Raw genomic sequence first — 13,121 nt, 5'->3', positions numbered from 1 at the left:
TGTAATTGTCTAACAAATAATCTTTGAATACTTGTTAGTTTTTTCTTAATAAAATTAGATGAATCACTTTCATAGATACACCAGCTGAATATTTTTTTTAGTCAAACACCACCTTAATAGATTATGTACCTTGTTCCGATTAATGTTTAAAATTCATTGACAAATTTATCAAAGATAGATTTCATGTCTTACCTGATGCAATGTTAGCAATTTAATTTGATAATATTTTATTTATTTATTTAGATAAATTAAAACATAACATTTTATTTATTTATTTTTAATTATTAGTTAATTTTATTACTTTTATTATTTGCTTTATTAATCTGCCACGTTAAATAGTCACCTTAGTTGTTCGTTTGTTACTTAAGTTTTTCTTTACAACAATACATAAATTATTTTAAAATTAAACTTACATAATTTAAGTTAAAAAAAAAATTATAAAGATGAAAAAGAGAAAAGCGTAAATTTTAAAGAAAAATTAAATTGTTACGAAGACAAGAAAAATTGTTAATCTAGTAATATTTATGAGAAGTCTCATTAGTTGTTTGTAGAATTTAAAATGACTTTTAATACCTTGTAATAGATTGTATGTTGAAATAGTTCGATCTAAATTTAATTTTGAAAATATAATTATGATAAACTTTTTTTATTAATCTAATAATAAATATCACAATTGTTTTTTACACGTAAGTTAGAAAAATATATAATATATTTTTCATCCAACAACATGCTCCTTAAATTCTTTATTAATTGTTGTCTTATTATACAAACTAATATAATCAATAATTTTCTTTACTTTTAATAGAATTATTTATCTTGTTTATATATTAGTATTGTTGATCATTTTATATCATCTAATTTGGTAAAGTTATTATTCTTATACGCCTTTTACTTATTTTATAAATATTTAATGCAAAAAATTGAGTGTTACACATTAAACAAATAAAACATTTTAATAAGTTTAAATTATGTATTACATGAAATTTAAAAAATTAATTACGTTTAAGTGGATTGTAATTTACTAAATAGTTGAATTTATTAATTACCATAAAGGTAGTTGTTTGAAATAATTTTACCAAATTATTATTATATGCTATTGATTTTAAATATAGATAAAATAGTAAAAAATACTCAAAACTCACTTGCAAATTTCTGAGTTTAAACTGAGTTATAACATCATACATAATAATATTATTATTTTTGTCAGATGAGTTACAAACTGATCTATTTAAATGCTTAAAATTTATTTGTAATTGCATTAATTAATAGACCAAATAAATCAAACCTATCACCTAATAAAAAATAAAAATAAACTTTCTATATTATATAATTTATAATTAGTTAAATTATGAATTTGATGAATTATGTGAAATGAAATTATGAATTATTTCGCATCTAGTAATTTATGAATAATAATCTATAAATGGTTGGATTATGAAGTTTCTAATCGGTTTTCCGATAGGAAGGAATAGAAGAATGAGTTCGCATTTTGTATGGTGTAACACTCATAAGAGAAGCGAAAAGGCGATAGATAATTGGGGAGAGAGAGAGAGAGAGAAGGGAAACACATCTTCAGTTGTGAAAAGAAGAAGATGTTGATGATGAAGCACAATGGTCGGCAACAATAAAAAAGAGAGAGAGAGAGAGAAGTGAGATATTGATTTAGTTTAGTGAGAAAAAGAAAGGTCGTTATAAATAATATATTTTTGATACATTCATTCATTCACTGTTAACACTGCAACCAACACTCTTCTCTCTGCTGGACCCTCCAGAAACTGACCTTCTTCCCTTCTCTCTCTCACACATTACTTTTTCTTATGCTCTCCATAAAACCCAAATTACACAGTACTAGTAGTAGTAGCCACAATTACAGCATCCACAGCAGCACCAGAACCATCAGATTCATTTCTCTCACTTTATACCCCCCACCTTATAAGATCTACACCCCCCCTTCCCCCTTCTCAATAGCACCCACATTACATACGCCTCTCAATTCATTCCTCTCTTCACTTCATTCATAACAAAAATATTTATATTTTCATTATTTATTTTTTCTGTTATTTTATATTTTCAATAAATTAATTATAAAAAAAAAAAGAAATTATTCGTTGTGGCTACTACAAGGAGACTGCCTTCAGATTCAGGAGCCTTTGCTGACTGGGCAGCAACTTCATCATCCGCCGCTCGTACGACTGCTGCTCCAGAAGAACTCTCACTCGGTTTCAATGCGGGTCCCACCGCCGGACCTTCCACCGGACCCACCACCGGAGTTTGGTCTAGGTCTTCCATTAATTACGGCGTTGCAACTCCTGAAATGGGTATGTTTGTCGTAGCACCTTCTTTCCACCACCACCATGAATCTCTTCTCTCCGATCCTCATTCTCTTAACCCCGCCACCGCTCTCGGCGTCGGAGTTATCCCTTTACTCACTACTTCACCTTGTCATCTCGATAACGAATCCAACATGTTGAATAACAGAAGACAACAACAAGGAATTCAGTTTTGGCATGAACAACATCATCAACAACAACAACAACAAGGTTCACATCATCACTATTTGAAAAAACAAAGTTTTCTTGATCATAATACAAGTCCAACGAATTTAATCCACGGTGGTGGTGGTTTAACTGGTTCAGGTACAAGTAGTGGTGGAGGAACAACAACGTGTCAAGATTGTGGAAACCAAGCGAAGAAAGATTGTACTAATAGAAGATGTAGAACTTGTTGTAAAAGTAGAGGTTTTGATTGCCCTACTCATGTCAAGAGTACTTGGGTACCTGCTGCTAGAAGAAGAGAACGTCTTGCCACGGCGGCCACCACCACGGTGGTTGCTGGTGGTTCTAGTGGTTCAACTTCCGGTGCTAAGAAACCTAGACTTATTGCTTCACAACAAACTACAACTACTTCTCATACTTCTACTTCTAATACTACACCTCCTAGAAGCTTTGACACTGGTTCTAGTCATCAAGGTTTCTTAATTCTCATCACTTTCTTTATTTCTTGTTTCTTTTCTTTTATTATATAATAGGTTTTAATTTATCAAAAAACTTAATAATAGGTTTTAATTGTTAGAGTAAATAGACTTTTGCATGTTTTTTTTTATAGAGTTTGCAATCTTCTAAAAATTAGTTTGATAAGTTAATTAGTTCAATTATTAACATGTTAAATTTATGTATAATTGGTTAAATAACTTATTAAATGCTTAGTGTATAAACAATTATAATGTAAGTGTTTATAACTATTGAGCTTTTTAACAATGAGTTGGATTTGAGGTGAAAAATTCGCAATATTGTATAAATATTCCAAGCAATGACATGTAGAATGTATAATTTTGAGTTGTTTGGTTGATGAATTAGTTAAACTTTACAAGTTTAAATTTTGTTTGGTGGGGTTGAGTGTATGAATTGAAAGATGTTTGTGATATGATATTTGGTTGAAATAAATGTGAGCAGATGCAAGTTTCAAAGAGTCAATGCCTGGTCAAGTACGTGCACCAGCAGTATTCAAGTGTGTTAGAGTGACATCAGTAGATGATGGAAAAGATGAATATGCATATCAAGCTGTAGTGAAGATTGGTGGACATGTTTTCAAAGGCTTTCTTTATGATCATGGTGTTGAGAATAATAACAATAACAAAGAAGTTTATCCTAACCTTTCTGAGCTTCATTTAGGTGGAGGTAATAGAAATGGTGTTTCTTCTTCATCACCGATGATGGATCCTTCACACGATGTTTATGCAGCTGCTTCAAGTGCTGGTGGTGGTGGTGGTGGTTTACTAGGAGGTCATGGTTCAGCTTATGGTAATCAAATAAATTGAAACTATATTGAAATTTGAAACATTTCTTGTCTTTTCCAAGTTCAACAAGGTATTAATAGATGGACTTGGAGATACTTGTTACATTTGTAGTAATCTTTTGCTTATATTGAGAGAAGAGGGAAGGAGGGAAATTAATTCATTTTCTTCTTATATAGGTTTTGTACCTTATTGCATATGTCACTCTTTGATGCATTTTTCAACTTGGTTTTTTTGAAGTTCTATTTTTTTTTTTTTTTTAAAGTTCTATTCTTTGTTTTGTATCAAATTTGCATTTGTCATTTCATGATATCAATGATCATTCAATGACAAAGTAGCATTATTTATATTATGTTTACACATATAGTAATATATGTATCAAATTACCTGAATGGAAAACCATAGGTCTATAAATCTTTTAATTTTTTTACTAGATTTACTTAAAAAAAAGTTAGTTACCATGTTTACTTTCCTTTTATTTTTGACAGCTAATGTTTTTGTTATGTTTATTATATTCCCCTTTATTTTCATTCTTTTATATAATAAAAATAATAATGTTTTGTCAAAGTTGAAATCTTAAGTGTGATCACCTTGACAAAAATCTACAGTATAAAGTATATAGTATATATAACATTTATAGTAATGATGAAATTTAAAATCTTAATAATATTAATATTTTATGATAATTGTTATTGTTGCACAGTATTCAATTCTTTTTCAGCATGATATATAGATAGTATATTGATATGATTCCTTTTTTCTGAATAGTCATAATATACTATTTCCATGTTTATATCTAATACTATATCTTATATTGTCATCCAATATAGATTTCTTTGTTTTAAATATTTGTGGGCTAAAAATAAATGTTGATTTTTACAAGTAGTTTCTACTTTAGACTTGAGCATGAGAAGTAGTTGTAACGTCACCATCATTTATATGTGTGTCCTTTTCATCCTTAGGTTCAATGGTTATCTCTATGATGCGTAAGCATCCTGCAAAGTTTCTGCATTCATGAAGACATGGTGTACTCTTATTTCCTTTTGTTCTTGTTTTTTTAAATTCAGACAATAACCATTTACTAGATAGATCCTTTTTTCATATATAAAGTTTTTAAGCTTGTTTTGAAATATTTCTTGTCATGATCAAAGCTTCATTTAACTCTTTTTGTTCTTCCATTTTAATGCTCTTACATTTTTCTTTGGTTTACTTTAAACACAAATATGTTCAGCTTAATTCTTTATGTCTTTTAAACTTTCTGTGTGTTATCACATGGCCCATTTACTATTTAAGTCTCAATTTTTTGTTGATATAAACTTGTTATATTTTTTATTATATGATAAAATATTGGCATGTTGATATTGTTGATGTCACCGAATCATTAGTGGAATTTCATCTTATGAAGAATTAAAACTGTTGTCTGGGTTGTGATATCTCAACATTTAATTTTATATGCTTTAGTGCCTCAGAAGACGCAGGTTTTTGTCTCATGAATTTGGTTTATGGATAAAAAAATAAGGTTTTGTCTCAATTCATTGCATATTTTGATGATCTTTTCCTCCACATGCTGCCCCCTTTTATTTGTCTCAACATATTTCTATTTATTTTGATTAGTCATGTGGATTGCAATGTGTGTCTTGTCTTGCTTACTATGCTATTATTATACTCATTTGATAAAGTATAGGATCCGCTTGTGGCATAGTATTATTATTGAATATTAAATAAGTTTTTAATTTATATAAAATTATTTTATTTTATTTTTAGTTTCTATTAAAAAATGTAATGTACTTTTTATTTTTATAAATATCATTGTTTTTAATTTTAGTTCAGGCAATATAGACTTAAATTAAAAAAAATTGTTATATTGAGGAGGTAATCAAATTGTTATTTTAGGCTTATGAAATTTCTTGTCTCATAATGTTGAGCTGTCCTACACTACCTCTCTTGTCATTCAAAAAAGTAATCATTGAGTTTACCTTTTCATATATGGGGTATATGAATTATTCTGTGTCTCTAGCTAAATCAATATATATAAAAGGATTGTATATTGGAAAAAAATTGAACAAATTGTTTGTGCCCTAAAACATGTGTATTTCATGTTCAATTATTTGTGGGACATTTTGTTTCTTTTGTGTTTGCTATTTGTTTTGGATTTCTGGGATTTGGTAGTGCATGTTGAACTGTGTTCCTTGCAACACCTTCATTTGTTTTCTTGTCCATTGTGAATGATTGGACAAATCTATCTTTCTATTCTTTGTGTTATCCTTCCTTTTTATTTGGGAGTTTTTTTGTTGTTGTAAGAACTTATGATGCTATAATGCTTCACATGATTGGTGTAATGATGGTAGTACATATTGGTACATGTCTCCATTTGTGAGTACATTGCCCTTGTTTTGCTCAAATTAAAGCATACTTAAATTTTGTGCATATTAGTAATTGAAAGTCGACATTTTCTTATTATCTATAGTTTCGACTTATTGACTCAATGGATTTTGACTAGATGGATATCTGAATTCATGACATGTTTGCTTTTATTTTGATATTTGCATTTGTTATTAATCCTTGTATGTGTTACATTTTACATTTTGGACAATTGTGCTCATGTTGAGAGGTATGGTTTCGGACGTATTTTGTTTCTTAACATAATTTGTCAAGCACCAAAATTATGGTTTTTTTCAAATTGGTTGTTATTCTTTTAATAATTGTGTATTATGAATTTATTCCAATTTTGAGAAACCACTAGGGCCCTAATTTTCGTCTAAGAAAGTTTCTAAATGATATTTGTTAATCTAATATAGTTGGTTAAATACTCCAAGTTTTTGTTTGTCATGTTTGTTTTGTTGGTTTTCTATATATATCAAAATGTTCATTAGATATTCAGTCGGTGTCGCATATGTTTGTTCCTCCATTTGATTATGTCGATCAATTTTATTAAATTTGTTATTTGATCTTAATTTGTTTTTTTTTACCTTATACATGGAAGCCATACATTTCTTTTTAAACTTAATTACATTTTAGGTTTCTTTATTTCTTCACCCTTCAAAATAGTTTCTCCATTATAAAATTGAACTTTTTCCCTTTAATTTTTACATTTGTTGCACTTTTGATTCGAATTTAAATTTTCGTCCAAATAACAGTTATTTGTTGATCCAAAATTGTTTATTTAAATAGAAGAAAATTTGTAAGGCAAAAAAATCCTGTATTTGAGGTAAAATTAGTTCGGGGGAAACAAATGCAACAGTTGTGAAATATGAAGGTTCCAAAAGTTTGATTATCTTTGTAATGTAATAAATTAGGGGGACAAAAATGTATAGTTAAATCTTCTTGTTAATATCTCCCATGCAATGGAATTAATTGTCTATCATTTTGAATTGAACTTCATGATATAGTTTAGGATCTTCTGAATCTTGTTGAAATTTATGGTGTTTGTGGTTTACGAAAAAGAATGATCTTTGTATAAAAAAATAGAGAGAAAAAATCGGAAAGATCGTGGTACATGAAAATTCATCTTTAATTAAGATAAGATAAATATTAACAAGTGCTACAAGAAAATTTATTAAGAATTTAAATTTAAACAAATAATATTAAAAGTTATGTAATTTATACTGTGAAATTGAAAAAAATACTTATTTTGTTTAAAACAATTGCATAAATTGTTCATTTCATACATATTAAATATTAAATACAGTAGTATTATTAATGTTACAAATATATAGTAAAAAATAATTTATATAAAATGATATAAATAGTATTAATTAAAGAGTATCATTGTATGTGCGCCGAATCAAGTTCTCTTTTTGGTTGCACCGAAACTAATTCTGTAACGCTAGTTAACAAATTAAAATATACAAGCTGTGTTGCTAACGCAAAACATATATGAAGATGTTTGTTTTCATGATAAAATTGCAAAAATTAAGGTCACTCAACGTAATCAATGTATTGTTCACGGCATTCTCTATGTTTTTTGTTGCTTAGAGAATTGTAAATAAAGTAATAATTTATTAAACTTTCTTTAAATATTATCAAAAATAAATTTTATTTTGTCTCTTTTTATTTTAACTATTAGGAGTGTGTAAATAATATTTGTAACTTTGTTAATTGTGAATTGTATTTGTTTGAGATTGGAGATTGTGAAATTTAACATCTGAATTTTAATTTTGTGATTGTAAATTGTTTAATGATTTTTTTATTAATATATTGTGAACTGTTTTACTTTGTGAATATAAGTTATAACTTTGAGATTTATGAATTGTGTTAATGCATTGTGTATTTTTTAAAAGTGATATCATGTTTAAATATAAGAAAATTGATATATTTTTCAAACCGAAAGTTTCTGACACAGATAAAAATTATAAAGTGGATACATTTTATCTAAAAAAAATTATATAACTTTTATTAATTTTTAATTATAATATTTTAGTTCATATTTGTCTATTCTAATACTTTGTGCAAGATGTAGTACTAAATGTAACTTTTTTTATATCACTTAAAAGATATGAACTATTAATATGTCCCTTTTTTTTTATAGTTTTAACTTGATGATACATGCACTAAAACATTGTTATATGATCAAAATTAAAATAAATTTTTTTGATTAAATATACCATTATCAAAAGAATTCCAAATTTTAAAAGTAAGCAACATAATAGTGTAATTTTGTCAATTTCACTGTAAAATTAAAACATTCACTCAATATAATGACATTATGGATAGCTGAATTTATTTATATAATATTTCTTTTAAGGTGTAACTCCATGATATAAGTTGAAACATCGAAGAAGTTTCACGAAATAGGCCAAACTTCAATCTTTATTGCTAACAATTTTTTCACCTCCTAACTAAATACCAATCACTAGTATTTGACCTATATGATAATTATATCATGTAATAATGGCTGAGTTGTTAGATAGTTTAGAATTAAAAAATTATCAAATTTTTTAACTACATTTGAAGATATTATGCTGAAGTAATAGTTTATGATCATTTGTTATTGTCAATAAGACAATGTCGAGAATGACTTTATTAAAATTAATTCAATATTATAAGATACTTATTTTATATTTCTTTATTTCTTTTAATGTGACATAATTTAAGTTAATATACTAATCATGAAAATAAAAATAATTATTAATATATATTTCTAATAGATGATATATGTGATCGTTAATATTTTTAATAATTTCAAGTAATTATTCATTGTAGACCCGTGTTCTATAAAATAATTTATAAAAGAAAATTTTGAGAATGTATTTTTTTTATATATATATATGAATAAGTTGAAATTGCGACAGAGTAATGTTTTTTACATAGTAATTTTTCAAATGAATATTATATTCAATCTAAATTAAATTTTCTTTTTCTTATTACACCTTCAATAATTGTATATAAACAAGTTTGAAGATATTATTATATTTTATCTCATCTTATAAAATGACATATATTTCTTTCAATTATTGTAATTTTCTAATAATAGATGTAACAAGTTTAAAAGATATTAATTATAATGTGATTGTGTAGTGGATAGGACAACCTAGTATTGAGGTGTCAATTATAATGTGCATAGGTTCAATTGTCTTTGTCTACCATATATAGAGGCTGTGCGCATATACCCATATATGATAGAACCTAGCCATTTCAAGAAAATAATGCATTGGAAATGATCTACTTTTTCATTTTGTTGTCAAGCATTTAGTGAAATGGACCAGACACCTACGATCATGAGTGCACAAGGGAAACTTTTGCTTACAAAATGCAACAAATTTTGTTCATAATACAAGGAATCAAGGAAAACTTCTCAGAAAATCAGAACCGTTTGCAGCCTTAGTGAAAATGGAAATTCCATTATTTTACAAACATTATTGTCAATATATGATTTTGTTAAACACCAACAATTAAATCATTATAGATTAACTATATATATATATATTCTCTTTATTTTTATATATACAAAAATTCTTGATATATTTGATCTACATTTTAAATTAAAGATATCAATACATTTTTTTTATAAATAAAAACAGAAAGAGTATTCTAAACTAAAATATAAACAAAAGAATAATAGAAAAATTGATTTATTTGGTTTTACAATATTTTTTATACAAAATTAAAATTCAGAAAATACAAAATTTCATACATTTTTGAAGAAATCACAAATCCAATATCTTTCTACAAAGACATAAAAAAACCCATTAGATGATAGAAAATGAAACAATTAAATTCAGCACATCAATTAGAAAAAAAATATTCTCTTACTAAAAATCTAACAAAGAATATCAAAAGAGAATTTTTCTCTCTGCGACAACCTTCTCAGATGATTGAGTTTTCAATTTGTTTTAATTTTCAACTTCTGACACTACGCCAAAAATGACATTTAACAGCGTCCATTTTACATCGCTCGCTAAACACAAGCGCTGTTGTAGGTCATATAACGTTTGCGCATAACGTTATAAGGCGTTTACAACGCTGTAAAATGAAGCGCTTTCGCGTATCATTTACAACGCTTTTTTCACAAGCGTTGTAAACACACGCGCTTCCAAATATTTGAACTACCTAATACATCGCTTTTTTCACAAGCGCTGTAAAATACATGCGCTTTCATTGAATTTAACTACCTATTACAGCGCTTTTTTCACAAGCGCTGTAAACTACATCTTTCAAATAATTATATACGTTGGAAACCCTCATATCCTCTACATCTTTCAAATAATTATATACGTTGGGAACCCTAATATCCTCTACGTACTGTGCGGCCATCTACGTTGTCTCAGGTATTTTTTACACATGATCTGTTATGTTTTGTTATATATATATTAAATCTACTAAAAATTGTTATATATATATATATTTATATTAAATCTCTTCTACACATGATCTGTTATGTTTTGAAATTGTCAAAAATTGTCAAAAACTCATACCACATGATCTGTTCTGTTTTGAAATTGTTAGTTGATATTGGTTTCTTTTTGAAACTTGTTGATATGTTTTGAAAGCTTATTATTTTTGTTACTGCATTTATATAGGTGGTATAATATGGATAGGAAATGGATTTCAGCCAATCGATTGTCAAAAGAGTATGAAATTGGAGTGAAGGAGTTTGTTGAGTTTGCAGTGAAGAATGCAAAAGATCCAAATAGAGTAGTTTGTCCTTGTTTAAAATGTTGTTTTGGAAAACGTGTTAGAGAAGATGAATTAGAAGGACATCTAGTATGTAATGGAATTGATCAAAGCTACACATGTTGGATAAGACATGGTGAGAAAAAAAAAAAGGAAACATTAATTTTGAGAATAGTTCGACATATGCTTCAACTGACTTCGATACAGATACATATGAGCCGGACCGAGTTGATGAGATTGCAAAAGCAGTTGAAGAAGATCTTCGAGATTGTCCTAAAATGTTTGAAAGTTTGTTGAGTGATGCAGAGAAAGAATTATATAATGGTTGTACTAAATTCACAAGACTGTCAGCGATATTAAAGTTGTACAACTTAAAAGCGAGTAATGGATGGTCTGATAAAAGCTTTACAGAATTATTAACACTCATAAAAGATATGTTGCCAGATGATAATGAACTTCCCAGTCGAACCTACGAGGCTAAACGGATTTTGTGTTCTATTGGAATGAGTTACGAAAGGATTCATGCGTGTCCTAACGATTGCATTTTATTTCGAAACGAATATGAACTACTTAAGGCGTGTCCGAAATGCAATGTCTCTCGATATAAGAAGAAAGAATCTACTCCAGCAAAAGTCGTGTGGTATTTTCCTATAATACCAAGATTTAGGCGCATGTATCGCAGTGAAGAAGATTCAAAACACTTGACATGGCATGCAGATGAAAGAATTAGAGATGGAATGTTTCGACACCCTGCAGATTCCCCACAATGGGCAAAAATTGATCACGAGTATCCTGAATTCGGGATAGAGTCAAGAAATCTAAGACTTGCACTTTCTACTGATGGAATGAATCCACATGGTCTTCAAAGCATCTCACATAGCACGTGGCCTGTGATTTTGGTAATATATAACCTACCTCCATGGTTATGTATGAAGCGTAAGTTTATGATGTTGTCTCTGTTAATTTCTGGACCCAAACAACCGGGGAATGATATCGACGTATACTTGACTCCTCTAATCGAAAATTTAAAAAGTATGTGGGAGACAGGTGTGGAAGTTTATGATGGGTATAAGAAAGAATGTTTCAATTTGAGGGCTATGTTGTTCGGCACAATTAATGATTTTCCAGCATATGGTAATTTATCAGGATATAGCATTAAAGGTCAGTGTGCATGTCCTATATGTGAAGAGAGTACAAATTGGATGCGGTTGAAACATTGTAAGAAGAATGTGTTTCTTGGACATCGTAGATTTTTACCTTATAGTCATCAGTATCGTGGGTGGAGAAATGCATTCAATGGAAAATCAGAGGAAGGTAAAGCTCCTTTAGCACCGACTGGATATCAAATACTTGAAAAAGTACAAGGTTTGACCAATAAATTTGGCAAACCTTTTGCGGGAGAGCTGGTGAAAACTGGGTGGAAGAAAAAGTCAATTTTCTTTGAATTGCCATATTGGAAGTCATTGTATGTAAGACATTTCCTCGATGTGATGCATATTGAGAAAAATGTATTTGAAAGTGTTATTGGTACGTTACTCAATGTTCCAGGAAAGTCTAAAGATGGCGTCAATGCAAGATTGGACTTGGTCGATATGGGAATAAGAAATGAACTGGCTCCAGTAAAGAAAGGAAATCGCACATATCTACCTCCAGCCGCTCATACTCTATCTAGAAAGGAAAAAATTGTTTTATGTAAATTTCTACACGAAGTTAAAGTTCCAGAAGGATACTCTTCGAACATTAAAAATTTGGTTTGTATGAAAGACCTCAAGTTAAAAGGTTTGAAGACCCATGATTGTCATATTATAATGGAGCATTTGCTACCAATAGGTATACGTTCCATTTTACCTGAAAAAGTTCGACTAGCCTTAACTAGATTATGTTTCTTCTTCAGGGAAATTTGTAGTAAAGTGATCGACCCTCAGAAATTACCGACATTGCAGAGGGAAATTGTTGTTACTTTGTGTGAGCTTGAAATGTATTTCCCACCATCGTTTTTTGATATAATGGTTCACCTTACTGTTCATCTGGTTAAGGAGACACAACTTTGTGGGCCAGCTTATATGAGATGGATGTATCCGATAGAACGATATATGAAAATATTAAAAGGGTACGTAAAAAGTAGAAGTCGACCAGAAGGTTGTATTGCTGAACGATACATTGTTGAAGAGGCTGCTGAATTTTGTACTGAATATCTGTCCAATGTTGAATCCAT

At 28.7% G+C, this 13,121-nt stretch overlaps 1 protein-coding gene across 2 annotated transcripts; it reads left to right on the top strand.

The window, feature by feature from the left end:
* The first annotated feature begins 1,450 nt into the window (after window positions 1-1,450).
* Window positions 1,451-4,038, top strand: LOC101498687 (protein LATERAL ROOT PRIMORDIUM 1). Of its 2 annotated transcripts, XM_027332191.2 has the most exons (3): window positions 1,451-2,540; window positions 2,637-2,969; window positions 3,453-4,038. In XM_027332191.2, exons 1-3 carry the CDS (start codon window positions 2,315-2,317, stop codon window positions 3,815-3,817), a joined length of 924 nt encoding a protein of 307 aa, XP_027187992.1. In that variant the 5' UTR covers window positions 1,451-2,314; the 3' UTR covers window positions 3,818-4,038. The 2 variants fall into 2 exon arrangements, with proteins under 2 accessions (XP_027187992.1, XP_004491303.3); XM_004491246.4 differs by having other exon boundaries at window positions 1,452-2,969.
* Window positions 4,039-13,121: the final 9,083 nt, after the last annotated feature.

This window comes from Cicer arietinum, chromosome 2, assembly GCF_000331145.2.
Source record: "Cicer arietinum cultivar CDC Frontier isolate Library 1 chromosome 2, Cicar.CDCFrontier_v2.0, whole genome shotgun sequence".
Taxonomy (NCBI): Eukaryota; Viridiplantae; Streptophyta; class Magnoliopsida; order Fabales; family Fabaceae; genus Cicer; species Cicer arietinum.
This window is presented reverse-complemented; position numbering and strand designations above follow the sequence as displayed.